Source organism: Falco rusticolus, chromosome 2 (assembly GCF_015220075.1).
Source record: "Falco rusticolus isolate bFalRus1 chromosome 2, bFalRus1.pri, whole genome shotgun sequence".
Lineage (NCBI taxonomy): Eukaryota > Metazoa > Chordata > Aves > Falconiformes > Falconidae > Falco > Falco rusticolus.
In genome coordinates, this window is record NC_051188.1 from 67,272,650 (window position 1) to 67,298,783 (window position 26,134).

Consider the following 26,134-nt stretch of genomic DNA (forward strand, 5'->3'; position numbering starts at 1 on the left):
TACATTTTTAAAGAACAAAATTAACTTACTCAGGCACCATAAAACATACTGTAAAAAACCATCACACTTCTGTTCAGGGGCAGTTGTTTTCCTTTCCTTCTGCTGTAGATCGTAGTGCCATCCCTTGAAAGTTCATTTCTGCCATAGTTCACTAACTTAGCTGAAAGCAACAGAACTATTTGAGGATGAAAATATTACCTGCTACAGAAGAATGGTGGCAAAATTAGCACAACAACAGATTTGACACAATGGTGTTTTTTCACTGCTACATGTCAGATCTCCATAGCAATCCAAGACAGGAGTCTGAAATAGTGTCACTGATGGCTAACATGCTATTCTCTTCTTCTAACAGAATGCTTTTGGTTTTCAAACAGGACTCGGAGGAACCAAGTACATCTCCTTCGAAGAGCGGCAGTGGCATAATGATTGCTTCAACTGTAAGAAGTGCTCTCTCTCATTAGTGGGTCGCGGCTTCCTCACAGAAAGGGATGACATCCTTTGCCCTGAATGTGGAAAAGATATTTAAAGCTCAAAATGTGGTGGGGAGAGGAAGGAAAGCTGTGCTTGCAATATATAGTCTGAAATACACGGATGTTCGGAACTAGCTTTGCCACTCTGTGTTTCGCTGTACCATTAACGTTACTTACCTTTTTCTTCAAACTCTCCAAATCTGGAGGGAAAGCAACTTTAAAATCTCTAGTAGCAGTGTTGGTGTTTAAGATTTCTACAGCTAACCAAAACTAATGCAAAACCTGAGATGTAAAACCATTTTGGTGTTACTGACATAACATACTCTTTTTGGTTGGTTGTTTTTTTTTTCCTTCCACTAAATATTCCAGTTACAAACAAGTGATACAGTTCAAGGATTACAATGGCCGCACACAATACATTCACATAGATGGATATTCAGGGTGAAACCCTCAGCCCATTGAAATCAATGGCAAATGCCATTCAGTTTCAAAAAGCCTGTGGTCTCGCCTCAGTGTTCTTGAGCTATGTGCTTAGTGTGTGCGTCAAGTGTGTAGAAAGACCGCGAATGTAGAGGGTGTTTCAGCATACAAGGCTTTGTGCCATGCCATAAAGAGATAATGATAAAACAGTTGAAGTGGGAGTGCTTCATAACAGGTACATATTTTATTGCATGACTAGCTGACCATTGTGTGAAGTACAAGTTCTGATTGACAGTGTATTACAGTTAGTCAACATTACACTGCACATTGTATTTTTCAAAATAAAATCATTTAAAACAAAACTCTTGATTGTGGTTTAATTTTATTTACATTAGATATTTACAAATAAAATGCTTTCACAGTCTGAAGAAACACAAGATAAGAGCCACAGAAACATAACCCTTTTTGCACCCAGTCATTACGGAACTGTGGAGTTTAGACAATCCTCATATGGGCCCTGCTTATACAACATAGTCTTCTACTAACTGAAATCAGTGGGGAAATTATCAGCAAAACTGAACTGTGTGGAAATACTGAATCAACTGCAGCTGATAAAAGTGTGTTCATAGGCTCTAAACTCAACACCAAAATATTGTTCTCCTTAGCAAGCAAGGAGGTCAAGGCAACTCAAAAGACATTTATCTTTGCAAAAAAAGTTTAACTTCTGTACTAGAGCATGCTTTAATTTTATTCTGTATTGCAATACGTAATACCCTTTGCTCCAGCATCATTTCTGCTACATTTGCTGCAAAGGCAACTGTCAGCAACAGCATGCTGGCAGGACAATAAAATCAAGAGGAAACAACCCAAAGGAATGTAACTCTCTTACCAAAACAAAATTCAATAAATATGGCTATGGTATGCAATATACGATCCTGGTACACCTTCCAGGTGGAATTCCTTTGTATCCAGCAAAAGGAGGAAAATAACATGTCACAATTCCAACAGGAATCTTCAGATGTGGAAATAAGAATTAGGAATATACTTACTCTGTGTATAACTGGGTAGGGAAAGTTTGCTCCTAGTTCCTGCCACCACTCTTGGATTTGTCTCTTTCTGTACCAAACGTAAAGTGTTCACAGGTCATTCTTCTCTCATTAATTCAACAAGCTAAACAGGTGCATCAGATCAGATTTGGTTCACTGTGCACCATTTGAAGAACTTGGCTGGATGACATTTTTGAAGTGCACACCGTACCAATCAGATCTCACTGACTGAATAAATCCTACCGGTGACCTCATTCTGTGATGAAGGCTGTAGTAAAGAATAGCCACAAATATCCCTCTTACATTCACACCTCCCAGAGGAGGGCAAGCACCTCACCTACTCTCTCCTCTGCAGTCTGGCAAACCCCCAGCACATAGCAGCTCTGCTCTAGTACTTTGCTGAGAGAAGGGTTACTATTAGCTAAGGGGGTAGTGGAAGGTAGTATGAGCAGCATGGCTTGCACCCTGCCCCCCAAGCGCTACAACAGACAGCAAAACAGTCCCAGCTCTGGAGAAAGGCAGGTGAAACATGACAGGGCTGGAATGCATACCGGCCTCAAAACAGGACGGCTACCATGCGATAGCAGCATCACGCTATTATTCCAGTACAGTTCTGCATATCGCTCCTTAACACATACCAACACAAACATGCTTCTACCAACTGGAAGTGCAACACAACACAGCTTAGAGTCAAACCCACTGCCAAGAAGCCACCCACAAAACAGAACTCATATCAGACTGTTACACTAGTGCAAAGACCAGCACCTCACACGATACTAACTGCTGCTAAAACTTCAAAGTAGCTACTGAGCCTTTTACCCTGTAAGCTTTCTCTTAAGTTCTGATCTCTTCAAGTCCACTGAAATATAGCTGTATAAAATGAACAAGCTTAATTACATCACAAAAACAAGTCAGCACTACTTTCTTTGCTTTTAATTAAATTTATTTAAATAGGATAAGGCTACTTAAAAGACAACTCTTTACATACAAAATGTACATTGCATTAAAGTCTGCTGTACTCAAGTACAAAAACTGCACAAGTGTTTAGTAAAAGGGAAACAGCACAGTATTTCAAAACACATTCTTACCATTTTACAGCATCCGAGAAGTGCCTTTTATGTCTTAACAGTGAATGAAAAACTTCTGTCAGTAATGAACTAAGCTACAGGTTTTGGTTTCAACCAATGTTAAAAATGTAAACAAGCTTTCAGATCACTACTGACAGCTTCTTTTAGTGGGTTAACTAAGTGGATTCAGAGGTTGATTCTTTTTTTGTTTTACTAAGTCTGAGAGTGTTATTATTTACCATCCATATCTAAAATGAATCTAAATTGGCTCCACCATGAGCCGCTGAGTTTTAATAGAAATGTCTCCATCAGCTTAATTGGATTTGTGCCTTATAAGGCACTACCAATAATCCAGATGAAACACCAAGTTTCACAGAAAACCAACATCCATCTTCAATTATTGAAAGGGAAAACAGGTTGTTGTTTTTTTCAGAATGCAACCACATAAGCTAAAGGTCTCAAGGTACTACTTTGTCTTCCTATCCCCGTCCCTCTCCAATTGTTAGTAAGTCGAGAAAGTACTGGCCTGCATTCCACAGATTTTCCCTGTATTTTATAAGCATGACTGTAACCAGGAAAACAAGCAAATTTGCTACATCGGCACATTTTTACACTTACGCATGTATAAAATATGCCTGTGTATTTAAGAGAACATGGCACTAATTCATTCACTACTTCCTCTCAAAGATTCAAATCAAACAGTCTAATAACATACTTCCATCTGCGCATTTCTTATTTCATGTGTCAACAAGAGAAACTTCAATTTGAAGTAATGCTGTTAAAATAGTTCATCTCTTATTACCAATCTAACTTGCAATGTAGATTCCTCACCCCTGTTCTGTGCAACAAAAAGGAAAAAAAATTGTCTCAGACTATCTTATCAGCAGAATGGTCAGTTTTCTCATCTAAATGAATTATCTTTTTGAAGCCCAGAAGGCTCATGGGATCACTCCAGATCTCAATAGCTATTTTACCTATTTAACCAGAAGTGGGGAAAAAAAATAATCTTACAGAAATAAAAAAAAAAAAAGAAGAAATATTTATATGTGTGAATCATAGTGACATGCAGGAGATGAACTACAATAATCTTGAAAACTAAAAGGGGGGGTAGTATATTGTAATATTACCACCTTTCAAAGAAGTAATGAATTACTTGGTGTACAAGAGTAGACACTCTTAAGGTGACTGGTGATAATGACTCCAGCTTTACAACAGGGAAGTTTTAAATTTGTTAGAACTTCACAGCAATCTGAATCCCTGTAAGGTTTAAAAAGAATTGTACTTAAACTGTTTAAATATGACTTATCTGTTTGAAAATATGGAAGTAACATTTATGTTTCAAGCACCGTTAGAGCATCATGGCCATGTGACATGCTGGATTTTCTTCTTTGCTTCTGTAGGCTTTAGGTCATTCTGGAAAACAAGAAAACATATAAATATTCTCAGATATACCGTGCAAGTAGAAGTTAGTAATTAACCTGCCATATTCAAATCCAGTACTGACTACTGCTGTACTCAGCTATATGCTACTACAACAGCTTTCTATTGCCATCTCGTGGAGAAAGTTAAATATCACAGAACTCCTCGAGAAAAATAAAGCCAATGAATTTAACGACCTGCAAATCACATACGTCTTTTGGGTTTTCTTAATCCTACAATTAGTTATCTTTCAGGTTTGCAGCTTAGAAACAGGTATATATTGGAGCCTCAAAACATACTTCTAAAGTTATTTCAGATTGCCTTCTTAAAGTTGAAATGGGATTGTATAAGAAAAAAAAAACCATACAAATCTGAGAACAATTTACTTCTGTCAAAGGGTAAAAACATTAGAAAGAGAAGGAAAGTTGGTCTTTACTTATAATGACATGTATAAAAAGGTGAAATAATTGCCAAAGCCTCAGATGAACTAATCTTTCAAGCGCTGCCCCAAGAAACCAGAAAAAAATCATGCAATCCCAAAGTAAAACAATGGGACATTGTAGTGAAATAATCCCCTTTCACCACCTAAAATAAGAAAAAAGTCTGAGAAACTAGAGCTTTAGTAGTTCACACAAGCAGAGTAAAGACAGGTAAATGAGTTTTCAAGAACATTCTGCAACACTGTGGTTTGGGGAGCACAATCTAGAGATCTCTTTTCTTAAAGAGTTTCAGTTTATTTACAGCAGCTACTGGAAGGCTTAAGGGAGTTAGACCCAAAGATCAGAGGGATAGTTCTATGCTGTTCAGCGCGAGAACTTCAGTTTTTCTTGGAAGTCAAAGAACAGTCACTTGCTTGAAAAGGCAATTGTCATTACTGTCATTATACTGAAATGTATCAGGCTTTACACCCTACAGCCATCTGCCAAGTGTATCAATTCTTCCTGGCTGCATCACTTATTATTCAACGCCATGTTCTTTAATCTCAGACAGTAAAGTAACATCCATATAACACATCTGCCTAACTTCAAACATGTCTGACCAACATTAACCAAGGCATAACTGAACTTACCAGTATTAACTTGAACAAAAAACTGTGGCTAAGGTAGAAAGTCAAGTGTCAGAGGTCATAGCTTCTGAGTGTCAGTCATACAGTGTCACTTAAGTGTTCATCATTGTGGCTACAAAACATTTAAATTAAATATAAAAAGCTGTGTAAGGTGTATACTAAAAAAGTTTCAAAAGCTATGTAGATCTGACCAGTACTTGGAAGAGTTCTAAATATTAAAATAAATTAGTAATAACAACTGGTAGTAGGAAACATGCCTCTCCAGCATACATTTGATTCAGGCCCTCAGCCATGACTCTTGTAAAAGTTGCTAGAGCTGTCTTTCAGAACAGCCCCATGTTTAGGTGCTCATGTTTAACAGAAGTTGGATGGAACAAACCAACCCATGCAGCAAGGATAGCACCTGCATTCTTTTAATGAAAGATATTAAAAAAATATATTAATAGAAAGCTTTTCATGAGGCAATACTGAGAAAACAGATGTTAGGTCTGGTGTCCTAAGAAAACTGTAATCAATGTAATTGCACACGGCACATCTAAAGCTCCCTCCGCAGTTCAGCCGTGAACAGATATTTCTATTTCTTCCTTTGACACCCAGGCTCATTCCAGATATTCTCACATTCCAGTGGAAATGTGAAATTTCCTTTATTTGTATCATGAAGGAATACAACACAAATATCAGACTTATCCCTACCCCGTGGCATGTTTTGAAGAGATGGCCCCTTGTTCCTTGCTCACTGACAAGCCCTTAAAGACTAATGACACCTCTGTCAAAAACAACCACTGTCCTACCGTTCTCCCCAACTGGCAGTTACACTCAGCGCCCTTACCTACACTTTCAAAGATAGGCCCTGCCGAATTCAGGTATCCTGCCCTAGCTCTTCTCTCATCACTTAGGCTCATCAGCTTCATTCTGCCACCATGTGTAATACAGTTCTCTATAGAAAATTTGTTTGCAGCTGAATCTAACTTGTAGAAAGGCGGCAACTATCCTTTTTAGCTAACAGCTCAGTCATCAGTCTTCTACCCGAGAACAATGCCCTTCTGTTCAAGGCCTCAGCACGTCTTTCTTATGATCTTATAGAAGCCCAAGTACCTGATTAAGATCACCATGGCTCAAAACGAGCACTTGACCTTTGGCCTCTCACTTCAACTAGTATGGTTTGTTGTTATGGCTTCCCATTCAGACCCACAATCTGGGCAGCTCTCCAGATTTTCACATCCAGTTCCTTCCTCTAGCTTGCCAACTCCTATGTGAGATCTAAAACAGATGGCATTCTTCCTCTAAGGATATATTCTACAGCTCTCAGCATCTCACTTCAGTTCCTGTAACAACTCTTCCTTCACTTTGACAAATCAAATCTTTTCCTACTCAACCGTTCAAGTGTGACTGTTACAAATGTTATCATTCCATTTTTTTCTTCCCTACTACAGAAAACAGACCACTCATCCTCCCTTTAAGGCTGTTCATGTTGTTCTACAATACTTGTTCTCTCCCTCAGACCTATCAGGAGGATTTATTTTGTGTTTTATTTGACTGCTACCAGCACCACCTGAAGTACTACTTACTTAGTAATTTTAAAATTACATTCATGTTTTTTTTCTACAAAGCTGCCTCTCTTACACAGAAGTTTCCCATGGACAAGTACAAAGTACCTAATTTCTTTCCTTCTCATCTTTCCCAAACTAGCTACTCTTTTGCCTGTTTCTAAACAAAGACTCTGCTGTTACTCCAAAACAAAATAATCCTGAAAACTCCTCCAAGAGTTTGGCTCCTGTAGGTTTCAATTAAAAAGAAAAAAAAAAAAAACAAACAAAAACCCACAAACCTGCAAAACAAGATGCTGAACATACATACCGGCAAATCAGATTCTTCTTTTGGAACAGCTCTCTTTAACTTCACAACAGTAGTTCCTGCTACTGGAGACAAAGGGTACACCTTCAGACTAGCCAACACACTGCTGTTAGTCTTTGAAATACTGTTCTGCTTGGCCTCATTATTCCTCACTCCAAGCTTAGCGTCCTCTGATAAACTGGAGGCTGAAATGTATGTTGAGGCATTTGAAGGAACTGATAATCTTCTAACAGTGTTGGTGGTGCTTCCAGCTGGAGGAGGTTTTAGGCGATCAGCAGCTCCATTCTCTGTCTTCTTCACCTTTATGCTTGTACTTGTTGAATTGCCATCAAATACAATTAATGGTCGTTTCCTTAAACCTTCCACCGTTCCAACACTGAAAATACAAATTGTAAAATTCTCAGAAACACAAGCTATATGATCCAAAAATAGCATATATCCAAGACATGAGTAGTGAAAATGAAAATTACTTTGCCTAAAGTAGAAATATATCCCAAAACACTAACCTTAAACTTTTAGCTGCTCCAAACTTAAGCAACAGAAATTGCTTCCAAAATAGAAAGTGGGAAGGAAGTTGCGTGAGGAACACTGTTCCTCAGAGAGGGTTGTGTAAAGAACTTTCTAGGCAGACAACTACAGTTTTGTGACCAAAGACTGTGTGCTTATACCACTGTAGCTATTACAGAGTAACTAAAGACGTAATAGCTGTTAAGTATTTCAAAAGGTGAGTATTTGAGCAAGTGTGTGCCACCCTACCTACAAGAACAGCATCTAATATTCTTGTGCTTCTAATCTCCCTGTTTCCACTCTTATTCAAAATCATCATGTTAAGGTAGTCTAAAAGACTGTTAGACAAAGAATAAAAACATTAAGCAAAAAAAGCCTACCTGTTTTTGAAATAAGCTGTCTCTGAGCAGGAACGCTAAGCTGATTTAATGACTACTTTTTTTTCATAGTTTGTGCCTTTAAGCCTATTTGTAGTCAGAGCTGGCCAATTTAATAACAACTGGTTAATGAAAAGGGAATACTATCAAGCTAATATCAAAACAGTAGCATCAGAAAACATCCTGATTGCCAAAAAATCAAACACAAAGTTATCATAGCTCACTCTACATGAATTCAGAGTTTTAAAAAAGCACTGCTCAAGAATGGCAAAGAGAAAGTGTCTGCGAAGCGCGGATTTAACAAACAGTAAAACCAAATAACCATTAAGTTATATAGTATTCCTGCTGAGAAACTTCAGTTTTCAGTACACACTTACTGTTTAATCATCTCATATTAAACAGAGGAATAAAGTTTTCAACAATATATTCATTAATTTGTAATTAATGAATTTGACAATATTGATGTTGGGTATCTCAACATTCTTTAAAACAAGCCACAAGCAGGGAATCCATTTGTTTGACTTGGAACAACATTAAATCAGTAGTTGCTGATAAACCTCACATATTAAGAAATTACACATTGCTTGCACAATTTCTGTCAAGACCAGGGGTTTCTTTAAAAAAAAAAAGAAGTCACAATTTAAGAGCTTATAGAGCAAGAGAAAGTTCAGCTCTTACTCAGGTTTGCTTCTACATTACCATCTGTTCACAACAATGTATGTATGTCACATAATCCTCCTCTTTTTCTATTCACTGGGTTCCTGGAACTGAGAGAGACAAAAAGAGACCTTCAATTTGTTTGGGACTTGTCAAGAGATAAGACTCTTTGGCTTATATCTACAGTACATGTGGTTTCTAGGAGAGCTTCTACAAAATGAGACTAGTTTCCACGACCGGGAGTGTTCAGTCAGGCATGTTGTTTCAGTTAAATACTACTGAAACAACAGTAGCATTTAACACATCCATTAAATTAGGGAGTACAATTTTGCTTAAAAAGCCTAAAAAGCTGCTAAGACACTTCAAAAATAAATCATCATACTTTCTGCTCACTTTGACTTTGTCCAGGAATTTATTCAACACTCCTGACAAGGAACACATTCCCCAGCAGCCTTTTCGGAAAGGTACTTAAAAAACTATATGAAAGAAATGATTTTATGCATTTCTTCAGTCACCTTCCTTAACAAGAAGTCTGCTTTTCCTATGGAGTTTGTTGTAGTTTTTTTTTTTAATTCAGCTTGGTGAAGACTGGCAAGTCAGGAACTAACCACAGTTCTAGGAGGATTGTCACCTATTCTAAACTGAATTTTAGGCTTGTCGCACTTGTACAAATGACCGCATGCTTTAATACAGACAACATTCCCAAAGAAACATTTTGGGAAAGTTCCAAAAGAAATTTGGATGCTGTACCATCAAGAACTGTCATATCTAATTTTTAGATACATGGCTCACAGCATAGAACCTTGGGTGTGACGTTCACTTTTTTTATGCAAAGAGTACAGGCAGCTTAAAAGCTTCAGAGTAGGATTCACATTAGCTAGCACTCTTCTGAGGGAGGACACCGATGCTAGCTGACAGCTGAAAAGAATAATTTTGGGACTGTGTCCCCTCCTGCAGGGCACTCTCTATGAAACCTACGTTTCAATGCACATCTACATCCTAGAGAAATGTTCTAGCCACACTTTGAGCCATGCTGGATGTAGGGGGCATGCTCTAATCCTGCCGTTTACCTTGTAGTGCATGGTAAAAAATACAAGCTTCTCTACATGAGCGATCCGGCTTTCCACTGTTTCACATGTACTCATGTAGTAAGGATGGCCTCTGAGCAGCTCCAGACTATGAGGACAATTTAATGCAAAATGCTCCTATCCTTATCTAGCTTAGCCTGGCACTTAAGGCAGCACCCTAAAACCAGACAGGAGTGTAGGTTTTAGCTCCCACCCCCTGATTATCCTAAATATTCACCTGTTACCAAAATGAACAGGTGATCATCTCTTCTGTGAATGTCTGAAACTGGTCAGAAGTATCATGTTTTACACTGACCTCCACTACTATCAGCACATCAGAGTTCTCAGAGGATGCTGAAGTGGCCTCTAAGGTGACTAAGGAGAAATGATCAGCTCTACTAAGGCCACAGCTCTGAGCATGTACAACCACAGTGTTCCTGGATACTAAGAGTTTGCAGGTGAGAGCCTTCAGACTCGGTGGCAATTCAGAAACTACATACACATTTTGAGATTCACACCATCCTCCTTCTTCCAGCAGGCAAGACTATCTTACAGATCTACAAAATTAACTGTCACTGAACACAAATGCTTTCTGAAATGTCTGAAGTCTGATAGACTGCATTTGGGTTTATTTGGTATGATTGTCTGCAAACTCAAATATTCAGTAATAAAAGCATAAGCCAACATCTGTGATCTCAAATATTTGATTGTATTACTGAGGCCTAACACGTTACTGCAGCTCAGCTGATACACAGTAAGTCTTTCAGGACATGCCATCAACAACCAGCAGTAAAACTGAACAGGATATTCAATACAGACAAATTTCAATGTGTTTTCACCTCTTATCTGCAACTGCTAGAGGCATGCAAACACACACTGAACTGTGAAGCCTCATATTAATTCCAGCATCCACTGTAAAGCTGTGCTTCCCACAGAGGAACTCATCAGAAAGCTCTTTGTTCATACATCAATCAGTTTATCTGACTTCTAAACCAAACTAACAGCACACTTAGCTCCCATCTCTGACTTGCACATAACTTACAGCCTCATGATACCAAAGTAACCACTTTTTACTTCCTCCTCTGCACAACAGCACTGTGCCAGTTCTCCTTAAGTGGTACACACAACTATGAAGAAAAGTGTAATATTTTAACATCCAAAAAGATAATTGAACTTCCTTGATTCTTTCTGTCAATATACTGAAACTGAAGTTTTCTCTGTGCAGCTTTTACTTACTGAAGGTGCTGAAAGACTACTTCTCCCATTTCTCTCGGGTTAGTAATACTAGCAGTAAGAGACTAACTTTCCAAGACAGTATTTTGCCAGCATATTTGTAGAGTATGAAAGACGTAATATAAGCAAAAATAGTTAACTGCTGGAAAATCTTAAAACTGTCTAAGCAGAGCAAAAGACCTAGCATGCTAGATGTTAAGCGCCAAGAGCAACTGGTAAAGAAAAGCAGGCTGGCAGATTAAACATATCTACTTTTACTTACTGTTTTCCCAACAAATACTGCATAGGTTTAACCATTATTGAGTGCTAGTGTGCCAAAATAAAAGCCCCTAAACTTATTCTATATATAAACTCTGGATGAAGTCATTCTCCCATCTAAAAATTAACACTGCCGCCTCATCTAAAAATATCCAGCCTGCTATCTTTATTTCTTTGATAAAAAATTCTTTTGCACCTATTTCAGAAAAACAACAGGTTTTTATTATTCAAACACTAACCTCAGGCTTTCATCCTCAAGTTGCAAAGAAACCAAGGCACATGGGAAAAACAAAACCACAACATAACAACGCAGTGTCCTAGCCACTGCTAAAATTCTAAAACAATAAAAACAAAATCATTTGACAGCCTTTGTTTAGCTCTTCCCTGTTAGAAACCTCAGTAAAGCTAAAACAGACTAATAAAATCAACCAACTGTAATACTGGAAAACTATAATGAGAATTTCCATCCACTGTTCCTTAGGATTTACTGCTGAAGCTAAACTAGAACGCCACTCATGCACATCACACACCAAAGTCAAAGTCCTGGGCAGAGATAAGGTTAGGAGGAGAAAAGATTCAGCAAAATAAACTTTTGGGGAAGATTTTGCTTTCTCATCAAATACAAACAGAAAGATTTTAAAAATAGGGCAGAATGTTTCTTTCAGAAAGCAGATGCTAGTTTTGAATTAGACACACAAAATTGCTGCGGTGTACACCCTTGATTCTAGAGGAGATCATCCCTGTCCAGGCCGCAAGCATAATTAAACATGCTTTTGGTACTTTTCTTAAACACTATAAATATTATTATTACTTAACACTTCCATAGTTAAAACGAAAATAATCTTTTTTCATTAGAAAATGTATATGAAAATGTATTGAAATGTACCAATAACCCAGTATCAATACCGGCTGGGGGATGAAGGGGTTGCGAGCTGCCCTGCCAAGAAGGACTTGCGGGTACCAGTGGATGAAAAGCTGGACACGAGCCAGCAATGTGTGCTCGCAGCCCAGAAAGCCAACCGTATCCTGGGCTGCATCAAAAGCAGCATGGCCAGCAGGCCGAGGGAGGTGATTCTGCCCCTCTGCTCTGGTCCGGTGAGACCCCACCTGCAGTGCTGCATCCAGCTCTGGGGTCCTCAGCACAAGAAAGACATGGACCTGTTGGAGTGGGTCCAGAGGAGGGCCACAAAGATGGTCTGAGGGATGGAACACCTCTCCTGTGAGCAAAAGGCTGAGTTGGGATTGTTCAGCCTGAAGAAGCCTCTGGGGAGACCTGACTGCAACCTTTCAGTACTTAAAGCGGACTTATATGAAAGATGGGGACAGACTTTTTAGCAGGGCCTGTTGTGACAGGACAAGGGGTAATGGTTTCAGACTAAAAGCAGGTAGATTTAGACTAGGTATAAGAAAGAAATCTTTTATGATGAGGATGGTGAAACACTGGAACAGGTTGCCCAGAGAGGTGGCAGATGCCCCATGCCTGCAAATGTTCAGGGTCAGGTTGGAAGGGGCTCTGAGCAACCTGCCCTAGTGGAAGGTGTCCCTGTTCACTGCAGGGAGTTTGGACTAGATGACCTTTAAAGGTCCTTTCCAACCCAAACCATTCTATGATTCTATGAAAAGAAGCACTATAAGCTACATACTATTAATAACATCTGGATGACAAAAAAAATTACCTTCCCCTTTTTCCTATTATTGCAGTAGTAGAATCTAACACTTCCGACACAGAAGACTTGACACAGCACTCTCTGTAAACTGTAACAATGTCCATACAAGTTTCATTAATCACGCAAACAAAGATTAAATGCACTGTCCTAAATTCTCCAAACTAGTGCAATAAAAGCTAAGTTACCTTTTATTCCCACTTTTCAACTCATTTTCCTGTCTCTTCTTTTCCATCATTTTCCCCCATCTACTTTTTGGTAGGTCACGCTGAGGCAGGGGAATGGCATGTTGAATATACAGATCAGTGAGACCATCTTTGTCCATCTTTACATCATTTTCAACTAGTATATTCTTCTGTGGGAACAGGAAAAAAAGTTGTTATTATGACAAATTCAAAGCACAAGCATCTTAGTGGCATAACTTCTTTTTTTCAAAAGCCACTTCCAATGTAGTGTATTGGGCATCAACGCGAGGATTTCAGAAGTGAGGGGGCTGCAGGGGTGACCGGCATGGAGATGCCATGAACTGCCCCTTGCCAATGACAGGCTGGTCTCCAGTCTTCCTACTGCCAACTTCCCTTGTTTTCTGTGTGGATTACACTCAGTCCCTCCCTTCAGTGAGGCAATAGGAAATGTGCGACGTTTGGGTCGGAGCATAGTGGTTTCTTTTTCCACTAGCTGCAAGCACATCTCTTCACATGCCTATCTCTTCACATGCCTCTTTTTGTGCACCCTTTTGTGTCTCCTGCCCCTGGTGGCCGCTGCTCTTTGTTAAGTGAATTCCAACACAGGTGCCATGAGCTCCTCTGCTTGAAACTTTGGTGTGTGATGGGCTGTTTTCAACCGTGTCGGAGACAGCTGGATCCAGCTGCAACCAGTACTGGTTCATCACCTCTGCCCACACAGGTCAACCTGCAGCCCTTCCCTAACCAAAACCCTGTAATTTTCCCCAATAAAAATAGTAGAGAAAAAAAACACAAAAGGATGACTGATGTTTTCATGCACTCTTAAACACACTTCCCTGAATCCAATTACGACACCAGAGGTGCTCTTACAATGTCCAAAAAAAAGGCAGCTAGACCACAACACTGTTTAAACTTACAAATATAGAGCTGCGCTTCCTTCCTCAGTTCCCAAAGAATAAATTGCAAAGGGAAATTTCCAGATACTGTCGGTTATAACAGAAGACCAGTTTTCTTTCTAGTAATGTACAGGGCTGTCAAAACAAAACTTCTTGGTACCTCCTGCCAAATCTATTGAAAGACAAAAAAAATCCACTAACTTTCTACAAACTAGAGGTCACTGAAAGCGGGTCAAGTCTCTGCCACTACAGGTACTGGCAACACTTCATGACTAAACCTGTACGTTTTGGTCCACGTAAACTACATGGACAAGAGCATACCAAAATTCAGCAAGCTCATACAAAAACCTAAAACTCTGATTACTATTGTTTCATGCACCTACAATTCTCAGGCAAAGCTGTAATAGGTATTCCAAATCACATCAACTGAAGCTCCATACGGTCCAAAACTGCTTATAACTCACTTTCAAACTCTTTTTTTTTTTTCTATTACGAATACTTAAGTCATAGCTTGACTAATTACATAGGATGCATTCCCTTAATTCATTAAGTACAAACGGGACAACAACAGGGTAAATATCATCTTTCCACAGAAAATTTTACTGCATGCAAACACTGTCTCACAGACATGCTGATCTAGGTAAATTATTCTTTAGCAACTACAGTGTTCAAACACAGCCCCTCTGCAAACACGGAGACATCTCTCGGGCTACGGACCTCCTCTAAGCAAGTACCTAGCCTACAGGGCATCGACTTAGGTTTTGTTTTTCCTGAACGCTCCTTGCGCACCCGTTAAGGGCGGTACAATGACTGGAAACCGCAGGAGCACTGGAAGAAAACTTCCCGTGTAGGTAACGGAGGGTGGAGGGAGAGGGGAGGGGCGGCGAGGGGTAGGAGTTTCCCCGCGTAGTAAAGCAGAGAAACAAACGGGGTAGGTCTAACGCGGAGAGAGGGGCACAACAAGCAGGGCGGCCGGCCCGGGAGCCCCCCTTCCCGCCGGGCGGGGCGGGCGCCACACACCCCCCGCCCCGCCTCAGGGGCCGCTGCTCCGGGGCCGGCTCGCTCCCCGGCGGCGCCCGGGCGCACCTGCTCCAGTGTGAGCAGCAGGAACTCCTCCGAGAGCAGCTCCGGGTGCAGCAGCAGCTCCGACTCCGGGCGCCCCGACCCGCGCTCCTCCTTGCCACCGCCCACCCGGCCCCTTCCCTGCGCCGCCATCTTCTTCCCCCGGCGACCCCTTTCCGGCCTCCCACAATGCCGCGCGGGGCGCGCGGGGCGGGGGCTCGCGCGGGAAGTGACGCGCAGGAAGTGACGCCAGCGCGGCGCGGCAGGCTGGCGGGTGTCTGTTTGTTTGCTCGTCGCGGAGCGGCGGGCCCTGCGCGGCCGGGCCGGGCCGGGCCAGCGAGCAGGAGCGACTGGGAACGGGTTTCCGGAGCGGCCGTTCCGGTCTTTCGTGTCGCGTTTGTAGCGGGAGGCGGCCTGTGCTGTTGAATGAGGGAAACGAATGTACCTTACTGCAAGCTCTGCCAGCCTGCAGAAGCACAACACGTTCGTGCCACCGCCCGCGGGAGCTTTGCTGCCGCATTAAACAGGAACTAAATCTTGCGCATAAAAGTGGTAACTGCCAGTTAACACTCCTCGATCTGCAATAGCGAAGGTTCCGTTGTAATTCCGAGGCGAAATAGCTACTGGCTCATTTGAGTTAATGACCTGCTTACATGCTTACAAACAGAATAGGGAATTACAGATGATTACACTAATAAGTTAGCCATGTCGTTACGACATAAAATTGCAATGTACTTAAGTACCGGATGTATTTTATAAAATTAAAAGGCGCAGGCAACAGGTAGTGCACACACGGAACAAGTCGCGTATATATGACTATGCGTGTAATGTTATTTCTGTGTATATGTGGCGCTTCCAAGAGTACGGATTCAAATTCTGAATCTTTAAAAACCACTGAAGCGTACATGCATGCAATGTAACTTTTCCTGATACTTCGTACAGCGTTCTCAAAAGTGCCCTCTGGCATTTCATGCGATTCGTTTCCTTGTGCTCCCCCTCGTCCCCTCCCAAACCACCCACCGCTACGGGCGTTCCATGATTTTTCTCGGAAGAGCTGCTCTTTCCACCGGCGTTCATCCCTTGTACATATCCTTTGGACCTGGTCTGTAACTGCTCCCCGGGGCATAACTACAGCATTGGGCGATAACGAAGGGATCTCTCCGGTTGCTGTGGCGCCCTCGGCAGCGCTGGCAGGCGGATCTCCCGCTCCGTGGGCGCGACCCCTCGCCCTCAGCGCGCCCGTCTCAGCCCGCAGGAGGCCGGCTGGAGCGCGGCGCCCGGAGAAGGGGCTCGCCATCACAGGAGAGACACAGGGGCACGGTTACACCGCCGCCTCCCGGGACACCGTGCCGAGGGCCGGGGCCGTAAGCGCCCTCAGCCGCCAGAAGCCCTTCCCCAGCGCCCACCGCTCGGCCCCAGCCACACCCCCCGGAGGGCGGTGCTCATTGAGGCTCCGCCCCCCCGCCGTCGGCGCCGGGCGCTCTGCCCCGCGTGACCGGAAGAAACGCGGCCCGGCGGGGTGAGGCGCCTCCTCTCCCTGTCCGCTCCCCGCCCCTCCGGGAACCGGTGACGCTAGCGCAGGGCGGGCCCTGTGCGACACCGGAAACGGCGCGTCCCCCCGCCCGCCGGCGGATCGCAGCGCGCCGGGAGGCCTGGGCGCTGACAGCGCGGCCTGAGGCGGCGCCCGGCCCGGGCCCGGCCGCCGGCAGTGGCACCGCAAGGCCTCGAAGCGGTGGGCCCGGCTCCCGGTGTGGCGGTGGCAGGTGCTGGGGGAGGGCGAGCGGGAGGAGAGGCTCTGTCGCCTGCTGGGGCGGAGGCGGGCGCGCCGGGGGCCGCGGGACTGGCTACTGCCGGGCCTGGTTTCCGCCGCCCGGTGGGGCTGCGGGCGTGTGAAGGGACAGGGGTGCGGTGAGCGGCGCCGCTTCTGCCGCCGTGCGGCGGCCGGGCAGGGTGCGGGCGTTCCGCCGTGCGGGCATCCCCGCGCTCCCGGGGCTAGCGCGGCCCAGCACCTCGAGTCTGTGGGATCGTACCCAGAGGTTAATTGTAGCTCGCACGGGGTTAATTGCGCAGGGTGTAGGAGTACGTGTGTGAGCGTGAAGGAGCAGTGCAGAGGCAGGGTAAGTAGGATGCTGGTTTGCAGGGCAGCAGTGAATGAACAAAACATAAATGCAGAGCAAGGTGTTACTTAACAAAGGTGAGGGAGAGCTGTTTTCCACTCTTTACCGGAACTAAGCGCAAGCGGGATTTATTGGTGCCCTTAAGAAAGTGAAATTTAGCAGACTCATAATGTGCTTGCCTATTGATTTTTTTATTTTTTTTTTGATAGCAGGCCTCCCCCATTATAATGTTTTCCGGAGGCCTGAACATCTAAGAAGTAGCTTACTGGCTTCCGTTTGTAGCTCTGGGGTGGCCTTTTGCACTTTAAAGGAACAGAATGTTCTGCAGAACCTGTTTATTTGTAGTGAGCATAAGCCCCTAAGCTCTTATAAATGACAGCAAAGTAAATGTAAAAGAAAAACCACATGCAGATTATGTGTAACATCATTGGTTATACTTAAAACTTTTTTACACAGTTTTTTTTCTAGCATGGATGTTTAATTTAATTGGTGTCATTCTTACGTGCTCGTAGTGTGTTATTAGTTTCTTCTTTCTGCTCAGGGATTATGTATCTCTTGATTTCTTTACACTTTCACTTTTCATCTGCTTCATTTAGTAAGTTTTTTGGAGGTTTTTAATACATCATGGTCAAGAGCGAAATTCTGTAGTTCTCCCAATAGCATAGGTTAACATTTTTACCCTGGACTACAGAAACTAAGTTGTTGATAGCTTCAGGTATGAAAGCTGCCAAACCTTTCCAGGTGATAGTTTATCACTTCAGGCTACATAGGGCTCTTAAAAATGGTTGAGGCTTTTTCAGCAGCCCTCTCTAACTTAATACACTGTGTTTCTTTCAGTCATGTTGGATGAGAACATGGCTGGCTCTGTTGTCAGGGTCTTGCATTATCTTTTTGCCATAGGCTATTTCTCTAATATTTCCTGGGTCAGGGTGGTTTTGTTGAAGGGCAGAACGCTAATTTACACCACAGGTGAGGATGCAATTTGAAAATGTCATGGAAGCCCAAACTAAAATCTTTTGAACTTTTGAAAAAAATAGGGAGTTCTTGGCATAAAAGATCACTACTGTCTCTTGGTAACATGGTTTGCTTCTAGCTATACCCTTTGACAAAATTTTATTTAGTGGTTACTTGTGAGTTGTGTACCTTGCCTTTTCTTACTCTGTTTTGGAAATCTTTGCCATGGTTTTCAATGTTCTCTTGCAAAAGCAAAGGGGCCTTTTAGATGTAAAAATTGGAAACTAAATTCTTTTTTACTATGTTTAGTTCCAGGATTGTTCACAAGAGCATTTTGTTGATGTTGGTCTTTGTTGGTCCACAGAAATTTCATTTGGTGTTTTATATCTCTACTGTGTATGTGGACTAGAAGTAATTGTGTGTGCTATTTCCTAAATCCATTCAGGATGTTTAGTGTTGTGTCCTCCTCTGTGTTGGCTAAATGGCTGTTACAAACCAGTCATGACAAATTAAAAGGTGATTAAACAAGGTCAGCAGTTTCTCATCTGCTTTTCTTTGGAGTGTTGAGCACAGCTGTCTGCTGGTTTCTTGTAAAAATAACACAAGTCTGGAGTACAGTAAAATTACATGGGCTGTTTTTAAAACACTATTAATTGCTTCATAAATTGCATCTGTTCCTTGATGGGGCTTCATTGCAAAAGGGTAGGTATAGTTAAAGTAGAATTAATATTAGAAGTGCTTCTTATCACTTAAAGACAGACTTCTGCAATGTTTGTGAGAGTAGAGACCAGAAACTCTTTAATTTCTGTGATACTGCATCTTGAGCTTAATGAATGCTTTATGGACCGTGCTTCCAAATTAACTGTGTGAATGTGTTTTATAATTGCTGGTGCATATAGTCTGATACAAAGAATGTGTAAGTAGCACTGAATAAAACAGACACTGCAAATATTAAAAAAAAACCCACAAACCAACAGCCCAACAACAACCACAGTCCAACAGCTTTTATTATGAGTTGGACGATACCTTGAATAATTATTTAAGTGGCTTGGAAGTTACAGATTTCTGATTGCTGGAGAATAAGGAATGTAAATTATGTGTTAAACTGGAATATACCTATCATATTTCACTGAGACTATGTATCAATAGGCCTAAATTGAGTTTAAAGCAACATGAAATGTGAACTTGTAGCACTAAATGAAATGTGACTTCTCTAATCTGAGAACTGAAGTTTGTATGTTTTCATGTACAGGTGATAGAAAGCCGTACATGTGCGTGACAGGTTTATAAATCACTAAGTGCTGGCAGGAACCACTTGTAGTGCCAGAGTATCTGAGAGCACCAATAATATGCTGGTTACATGTGGAGAAAGCATCACTTCAAAATAGCTGGGTGCTGTTGTGAATCTGTTTCGGAATAGACTTGACACGGAAGCATACAGTTCATTTCTGCAGTTACTAATGTGTTCATTCTGGCTTGTGTGATCAGATTGGAAATAGAGTATAAACTATTAAAAAGTACACCAATGAAGGTTTTGTATTGGTGAATGTTAAATTGCTGCCTCTGCTATTTGATTATTTGTATGGAGATAAAAGTGGTTTGTTTGTTTTTTTCCTCTTTAATCAGATCACCCAGAAGACACAATGAGCGTTAAAGCTTTCAAGCTTGTTTCTGCTGTTGAGCGGGAGATGTTAATGGGAGAGAAAAATTACATCAACATCGAATGCATTGAGTGTTGCGGAAAGAACCTCTATATTGGAACCAATGACTGCTTTATCTATCACTTTCTGTTGGATGAAAAGATATCAACAGCTGGAAAAATAGCTTTTGCTGCCACAAAGCAACTGCATAAATACCTGGGCTTGAAGAAGCCTGTGAGTGAGTTGAAAGCAGCCTCCGCCCTCACCAGGCTTCTTGTGCTTTGCGACAACACGATAACACTAGTTAACATGATAAACTTGGAACCTGTCCCCAGTGGCGCTAGAATCAAAGGAGCTGTGACATTTGCATTAAATGAAAACCCTGTGAGTGGGGATCCTTTCTGTGTTGAAGTCTGCATTATCTCGGTCAAGCGGCGGACCATTCAAATGTTCATGGTGTTTGAAGACAGAGTCCAGATAGTGAAGGAAGTGTTTACTCCAGAGCAACCCTGTGCTGTGGCTGTAGATGGTTATTACTTATGTCTTGCACTTACTACACAGTATATCATTTTGAATTATAATACTGGCGTCTCGCAGGATCTGTTTCCTTATTGCAGTGATGAGAAACGGCCAATTGTGAAAAGGATAGGCAGACAAGAGTTTCTGTTGGCTGGCCCCGGAGGCCTAGGTGAGACTAAGGATTGTAATTTTTTTTGCAAGTTTTTTACCTTCTCTCTCAGTTTCTCCCAGTTTGCAAAGCAAAGATTAACAAATGAAGTGTTGTGCACAATAATGGTAATTTTCTTCACAGGACTATACTGGAACGTTGAGATAGAAAGGTAGATGGTAAATTTTTGGTAGTAAGTATTACTATAACTCCTAGTTTTTTTAATGCACAAAAATGTCATTATTTGTAATTTAATCGTGTCTGTAGACAGCTTTGTTTCTGTATAGACAGCTAGCAGTAGTATTGTAGCCCAGAGTGAAAAAATTGGTTGTTAGCAAGTAAACTTCAGAGGCTGATAGCCTCTCTGTAGTGACCAGCCGGACTAGATTTGAGGAGCCCCATGCTGCTGTAATATTGTCAAATTAGCATAGACCACTTAATTTTTTTCCTCAGTTGCTATTCAGAGGACTTCATGCAAAGTCCGTTTTATGGATGGTAACAGGTTTACAAATAAGTGTGTTGTACTACAGTGCTAGTAGGAAATGTAAGTGGAAGTAAACACTATTACTGTATTCTAACTCCTGTAGAAGTAAACTGTCTCAGATGTAGATGTTGTCAGATACTACCCAGTTTTTATGCTCCCATTTGCTTAATTTTTTAATAGTATTTTTCAGCTCTGTATTACAGAAAATGATAGATTAAGTACTGCAAAACCAAAATTAGACCACGTGAAATAAAGCTTGTGTCTAATAGAATGATGATGATTGTATAGACTACTGCTGCTGTAGTCTGTCTAAATCAACAATATGCTGTGAGGTCAGTAATCTTGAGCTTTTTTTGGAAAAGCTGCAATAACCCAGAGTTGACAGACAACAGGCAGAATGCTTTCATGCTGTTTGCCATATGACTCTCGATTTAGATGATGCAGTTCATGTATCTTCCCTGACGCATTAGGAATAGCATGACACAAAAATCCCAACTATTTAGGTCCTTAATTCAGAGATCTGCATGGGTTTGGGCTTTTTAATATAAATTAAAAAAAAAAAAGTGTGCATTGTTGTTTATATTTGGTTTGTCTTGTGACCAGAATGTGAGATGTACATCAACTCACCAGTTTTTCTTGAAAGTACAGCATCAATTTATGAAATCAAAGATGTTCTAAGATGCCTGAAAAAAGCAAGTTCATAGGGCTTTTGTAAGTCTTCTTGGTTGCCCACCTCCTGTTAAAACTCTTAGTTGGTTAAAATGTGGACATTTATTTGTGGGCATTAACCATTTTAGGAGTGCTATGAAAGTTAAAAATTGTGAATTGACTGTCCAAAATTTTTCCCTTTTGACATGTTTCTAAGGAGATCCTATACTTACTTCAATCTTTGTCTGGTCAAACCAGATTCTATTAAAGTGGTTCATTCCTTTTTTTAAGAAGAATAGTTATACTTTCAAAAGCATAATTATATTTAGTCAAAAAGCAGAATTTATTCTTTTTGCTTTTATCTGGTGTTCTGGAAGAGAGATGTACAGTAAGACCTTTACTCAAAAAATCCAGCATCCTTGTGTAAGTAGATTGTTCTGGAGTTAGAATATCAGGCATGTGGTATCTTAAGCAAATGCACTTCTGCAGCTCTAAACATGTTATAAACTTCCCTTTTCTTCATAATACAGGCGAAGTCGTATCTTGCGCTAGCTCAGAAACCTTAGAAGACTGCTTGCTATGGATTGTATAGTTCCTCCTTGTCTAATACAGCTTGTGGATTTTACTTTTTTTTAATTATCTGTTCTCTATTCCCTCACCACTGTTCTTTTGACTAGTATTACCCATCTTGCTCTGCTTCCTTGGTAAAATTCTTCATGGTTTTAACACTTGTCTGAAGTTGTGAAGATGGTTGTGCACTGTTATAATACATAAGCATTGCACATCTTGACATTTGAGGTAGGCCTCTGCTGTAGGATGAACAGACTTGAAAAGGCTCAGTGTAAATATTCTAATTTTGGTTTGCTTTTGTACATCTTACTGGTTAAGGCACATTCGTTTGGCACTTGTTAGAGCACCTGTGCCAAGTTCAGCCTTTTTTACTGAGGTGGATGTATTCTGCATTAATGTATTTGGCTTAATAGCACTTGAAGTGAAATTTATTTAGATTAACTTGCTTTTGAATTAAGACTGGAATTCAGAATGGCAGAAAGCAACTACTTAAAACGGTAATCATGAAGTAAAACATCTTTGAGTTTCTTTGGATATGCAACCTTTTTCGTTACCCAGACTCTTTGCATTTAAAACTGACTGTAAGAACTGCTCATAGTTGATCCATAGGCTTATCCATTCAGTACTTTGTCGGCTCTAATTGCAGTTAGTATATAGCTTATTCTTTCAAAAGAGAGGAGGAACTTTGGTTTTGATGCATCTGCATTTTGGCCAGTAAGTAGTTAATTCAGAATGGAAAATCAATTCTTTATGTATGAAACGATGCTTACCAAAATTTAGTTTTTCATTCCATAAAGCTCTTGTTGCATGTTTCCAATCAGATGTCCTGCCATACAGAGGCTTTAAGCTTTTAAAATTGCAGCAAACAATTCTTGCATATTGGCACAGGGCATGCTTCCTCGCACCAGCTGGGGCAACTGTCCCAAAACTGCCTGTAGGAGATGAGTGCTTGGTTGAAGATTTCTTTTGCCAAGTAAAGGAGATGCAGGAGGAGGTCAGCAGAGTGCATGGCATCAGAGGTGACAAAAAAGTTGAATCCTTTGCAGGACCCAGGACTGAACCCCCAGCTGTACTGAGGGAAGGGCAGGCTGAGTCTCTGCTTGTTCTGTGATGATGAAGGCTGGAAACTTGTGACTTCTCATAAAAGGAAGAACTCTCCTTCTCTGCCCACAGATTTGCATCTATAGAATATGTTCAGTGCTCACAGTAGCAGATGAGAAACAGGAAGCTCTTTCCAACAAATCATCTGAGCCTGTACAATGCAGTAGCACCAGCAGGGATTCACAAGTAATAGTAGTGGGAGACTCTCATGTTGGAGATGCAGGTTTACTTATCAGTCCTGCCAGTGAGGAAGAACAGCTTGAGGAAGAGTGGGTGGATTGTGCAGGTCACCAACGGATTGCACAGCTTCTGGTGATGAGGGATTTGGCTTTTATAACTATGGATCCCTATTTAAGGAAGAGATGGGATTCACCAGGCCAAGTGAGGCAAAAGCATTTTTGCCAACAGGCTGACCAACCTGGTGAGGAAGATTGAAATGAGGAATGGTGGTGATAGGCTGAGTTGGGAAACAGAGTGCAGGATGACATGGATGAGAGACTTTGTATTCAACAAACAGCGCTGAAGAGGCCCTGCTTCAGGCCCATGGGCACAAAGTTGTTTATACAAAACAACAGGATGCTGAAACCTTTCTCACTTTTTCTGGGAAATTAGCACAGCAATGTGTTAACAGCACAGGTGAGAGGTTGCTCTTTACATGAGAGCAGTAGGAAGATATGGTGGTGTGCCATGGGACAAAGGAGGACGCAGCTGAGAGTTTATGGATTAGGGTTAGAGGGCAGATCAGATTAACGTGGGTTGTGACATGGTGAGTGCCTGCTGCAGACCACCTTATCAGGAAGATGATGTAGGTAAAGCCTCTTCCAGATGACAGGAAGAAACCTGCATTTGCAGGCCCTGGTTCTTGGGGGGCACTTGAACCACTTCACTACCTGCTAGAGGGGCAACACAGCAGGGCGCAAGCAGTCCAGGAGATTTCTGGAGTGCATTGATGGTAACTGAGGAGCTGATGAAGGGATGTGCTTTGTTGAACCTGGCTAGGAATGTGAAGGTCAGGCCAGCAGCCTTGCTGAGTGTCTGTGAGATGGTGAAGTTCAGAATCCTGAGAGAAGGGAACAAGGCAAAAAGACACAAGCCTAATTTTCAGGACAGCAGACTTTTGTTCAGGGACCTGCTTAAAAGAATTCCACAGGATATGGGCCTGGAGAGAAGGGCTGTCTCTTCCAAATTCAGGAATGGCCCATGCCAATGAGCAGGAAAAGAAGCAGAGGTGGCAGGAAGCCTGCATTAATGAACCGGCAGCTCTTGACTAAACTGAAATATAAAAAGGAAGCAAGTGAAGAGAGAGCAGGACCAGGTGACCTCAGAGCAACATAGAGACACTGTCCAAGCATGTGGGGATAGGGTTAGGGAGGCCAGAGTCCATCTAGCATTGGTTCTGCTGAGCACCATGAAGGGTGACAAAAAAAGCTTCTACAAGCATATCAGCAGCAAAGGAAGGCTAATGGATGCCCACTGCTGAATGGGATTGGGGACCTGATGCTAAAGGGTATGCAAAAAGCCGAGGTGCTTAATACTGCCTTTACCTCAGTTGTTACTGGTATGATCTTCCTTCAGGAATCCTTAGCCCCTAGGACCGGTGAGAAAATTTGGAGCAACAAAAACCTGTCCTCAGTAGAGAAGGATCAGGTTATGGAACACTTAAATAGACTGGACAGACAAATCTGTGGGACTTGATGGGATGCACCATGGGAGGTCAGTTGCTACTTGTGTATTGCCGGGGGCCAATGTGAGGTCAGTAGTAACATCTTCATTAATACAGATGTTGGGGTAGAGTTCACCTTCAGCAAATTTGCAGATGTGGGAGGAGTGGTTAATACACTCGGGAATTGTGTGACCATTCAGAGGGACTTTGACAGGTTGGAGAAATGAACTGACAGGAATTTCATGAAGTTCAGTAAAGGGAAATGTGAAGTCCTGCACCTAGGGAGGGACAACCCCATGAACCAGTACAGGCTGGGAGCTGACCGACTGGAAAGGTACCTTTCCTGACCAGGGACCTTGGGGCTCTGAGGGGCAAGGTGACCATGAACCAACAGTGTGGCCTTGTGGCAAAGTTGTCCAACAGCCTATTGGGCTGCATTTAGTGGTGGACATGGTAGTGCAAGGTTAACAGTTGAACTCAATGATCTTAAGGGTCTTTTCCAACCTAAATTACTCTATTAGGACAATTGCTGCCAGCAGGTTGAGAAGAGAGGCATTTTTTCCACTCGGTCCTAGTGAGACCACGTTTGAGTGCTGGGTCCAGTTCTGGCCTCTCTGAAATCATATGGACATACTGGAGTAGATCCACTGAAGGACCAGAAAGACAGGAGATAGGAAAAGGACCAGAAAAATAAGAGCACCTCATATGTGGGGAGGCTGAGAAAGCTGGGACTGTTCAGTCTGAAGAAGAAAATGTTTGCAGAGATCTTGCTAACGTGTATGGGGGGTGGTAAAGAAGACAAAGTCAGATACTGCTCAGTGGTATTGTATCCAGGGGAAAGGATGAGAGGCAGTCAGTGCAAACTGAAATACAGGAAATTCTATGTAAACATAAGAAAACAAATTCCTTGTTGTGATGGTGGCCAAACCAGGAAACAAGTCTTGGAGAGGGTGTGGAGTCTGTTCTTAGAGGTACTCAAAACCTGACTGGGCAAGATCTCAAGCAACCTGTTACAGTTGACCCTTCTTTGAGCAGGGATGTC

General features: G+C 42.0%; 3 protein-coding genes across 12 annotated transcripts in view; 2 read left to right on the forward strand and 1 right to left on the reverse strand.

The window, feature by feature from the left end:
- The window catches only part of FHL2 (four and a half LIM domains 2), a 63,557-nt gene extending 62,305 nt beyond the window's left edge, over positions 1–1,252 (forward strand). For all 6 annotated transcript variants that reach the window (XM_037376604.1, XM_037376605.1, XM_037376602.1 and 3 more), the window contains one exon: positions 375–1,252. In XM_037376604.1, the coding sequence (XP_037232501.1) occupies positions 375–526 (152 nt within the window). In that variant the 3' untranslated portion in view covers positions 527–1,252. The remainder of the gene's footprint in view (positions 1–374) is intronic.
- C2H2orf49 (chromosome 2 C2orf49 homolog) lies at positions 414–15,442 on the reverse strand. 3 transcript variants are annotated; one of them, XR_005102534.1, is made up of 6 exons: positions 15,273–15,442; positions 13,294–13,460; positions 7,346–7,718; positions 4,350–4,416; positions 1,940–2,006; positions 414–503 (listed from the first exon to the last, which is right to left on the reverse strand). XR_005102534.1 is itself a non-coding variant. In XM_037376611.1 (5 exons), the coding sequence occupies exons 1-4, from the start codon at positions 15,399–15,401 to the stop codon at positions 4,360–4,362; spliced, it is 726 nt and encodes a 241-aa protein (XP_037232508.1). In that variant the 5' UTR covers positions 15,402–15,442; the 3' UTR covers positions 420–503; positions 4,350–4,359. The 3 variants fall into 3 exon arrangements, 2 of the variants coding, with proteins under 2 accessions (XP_037232508.1, XP_037232505.1); XM_037376611.1 differs by lacking the exon at positions 1,940–2,006 and having other exon boundaries at positions 420–503; XM_037376608.1 differs by lacking the exons at positions 414–503; positions 1,940–2,006 and having other exon boundaries at positions 2,862–4,416.
- Positions 15,443–16,772: 1,330 nt separating this feature from the next.
- The window catches only part of TGFBRAP1 (transforming growth factor beta receptor associated protein 1), a 35,743-nt gene continuing 26,381 nt past the window's right edge, over positions 16,773–26,134 (forward strand). The window contains exons 1-2 of one of the 3 annotated variants that reach the window (XM_037375979.1): positions 16,773–17,011; positions 19,946–20,647. In XM_037375979.1, coding sequence (XP_037231876.1) covers positions 19,963–20,647 — 685 coding nt within the window. In that variant the 5' untranslated portion in view covers positions 16,773–17,011; positions 19,946–19,962. Of the gene's footprint in view, positions 17,012–17,068; positions 19,022–19,945; positions 20,648–26,134 lie in introns of those variants that run through there. The other 2 variants (XM_037375980.1, XM_037375982.1) reach the window with 2 other exon arrangements.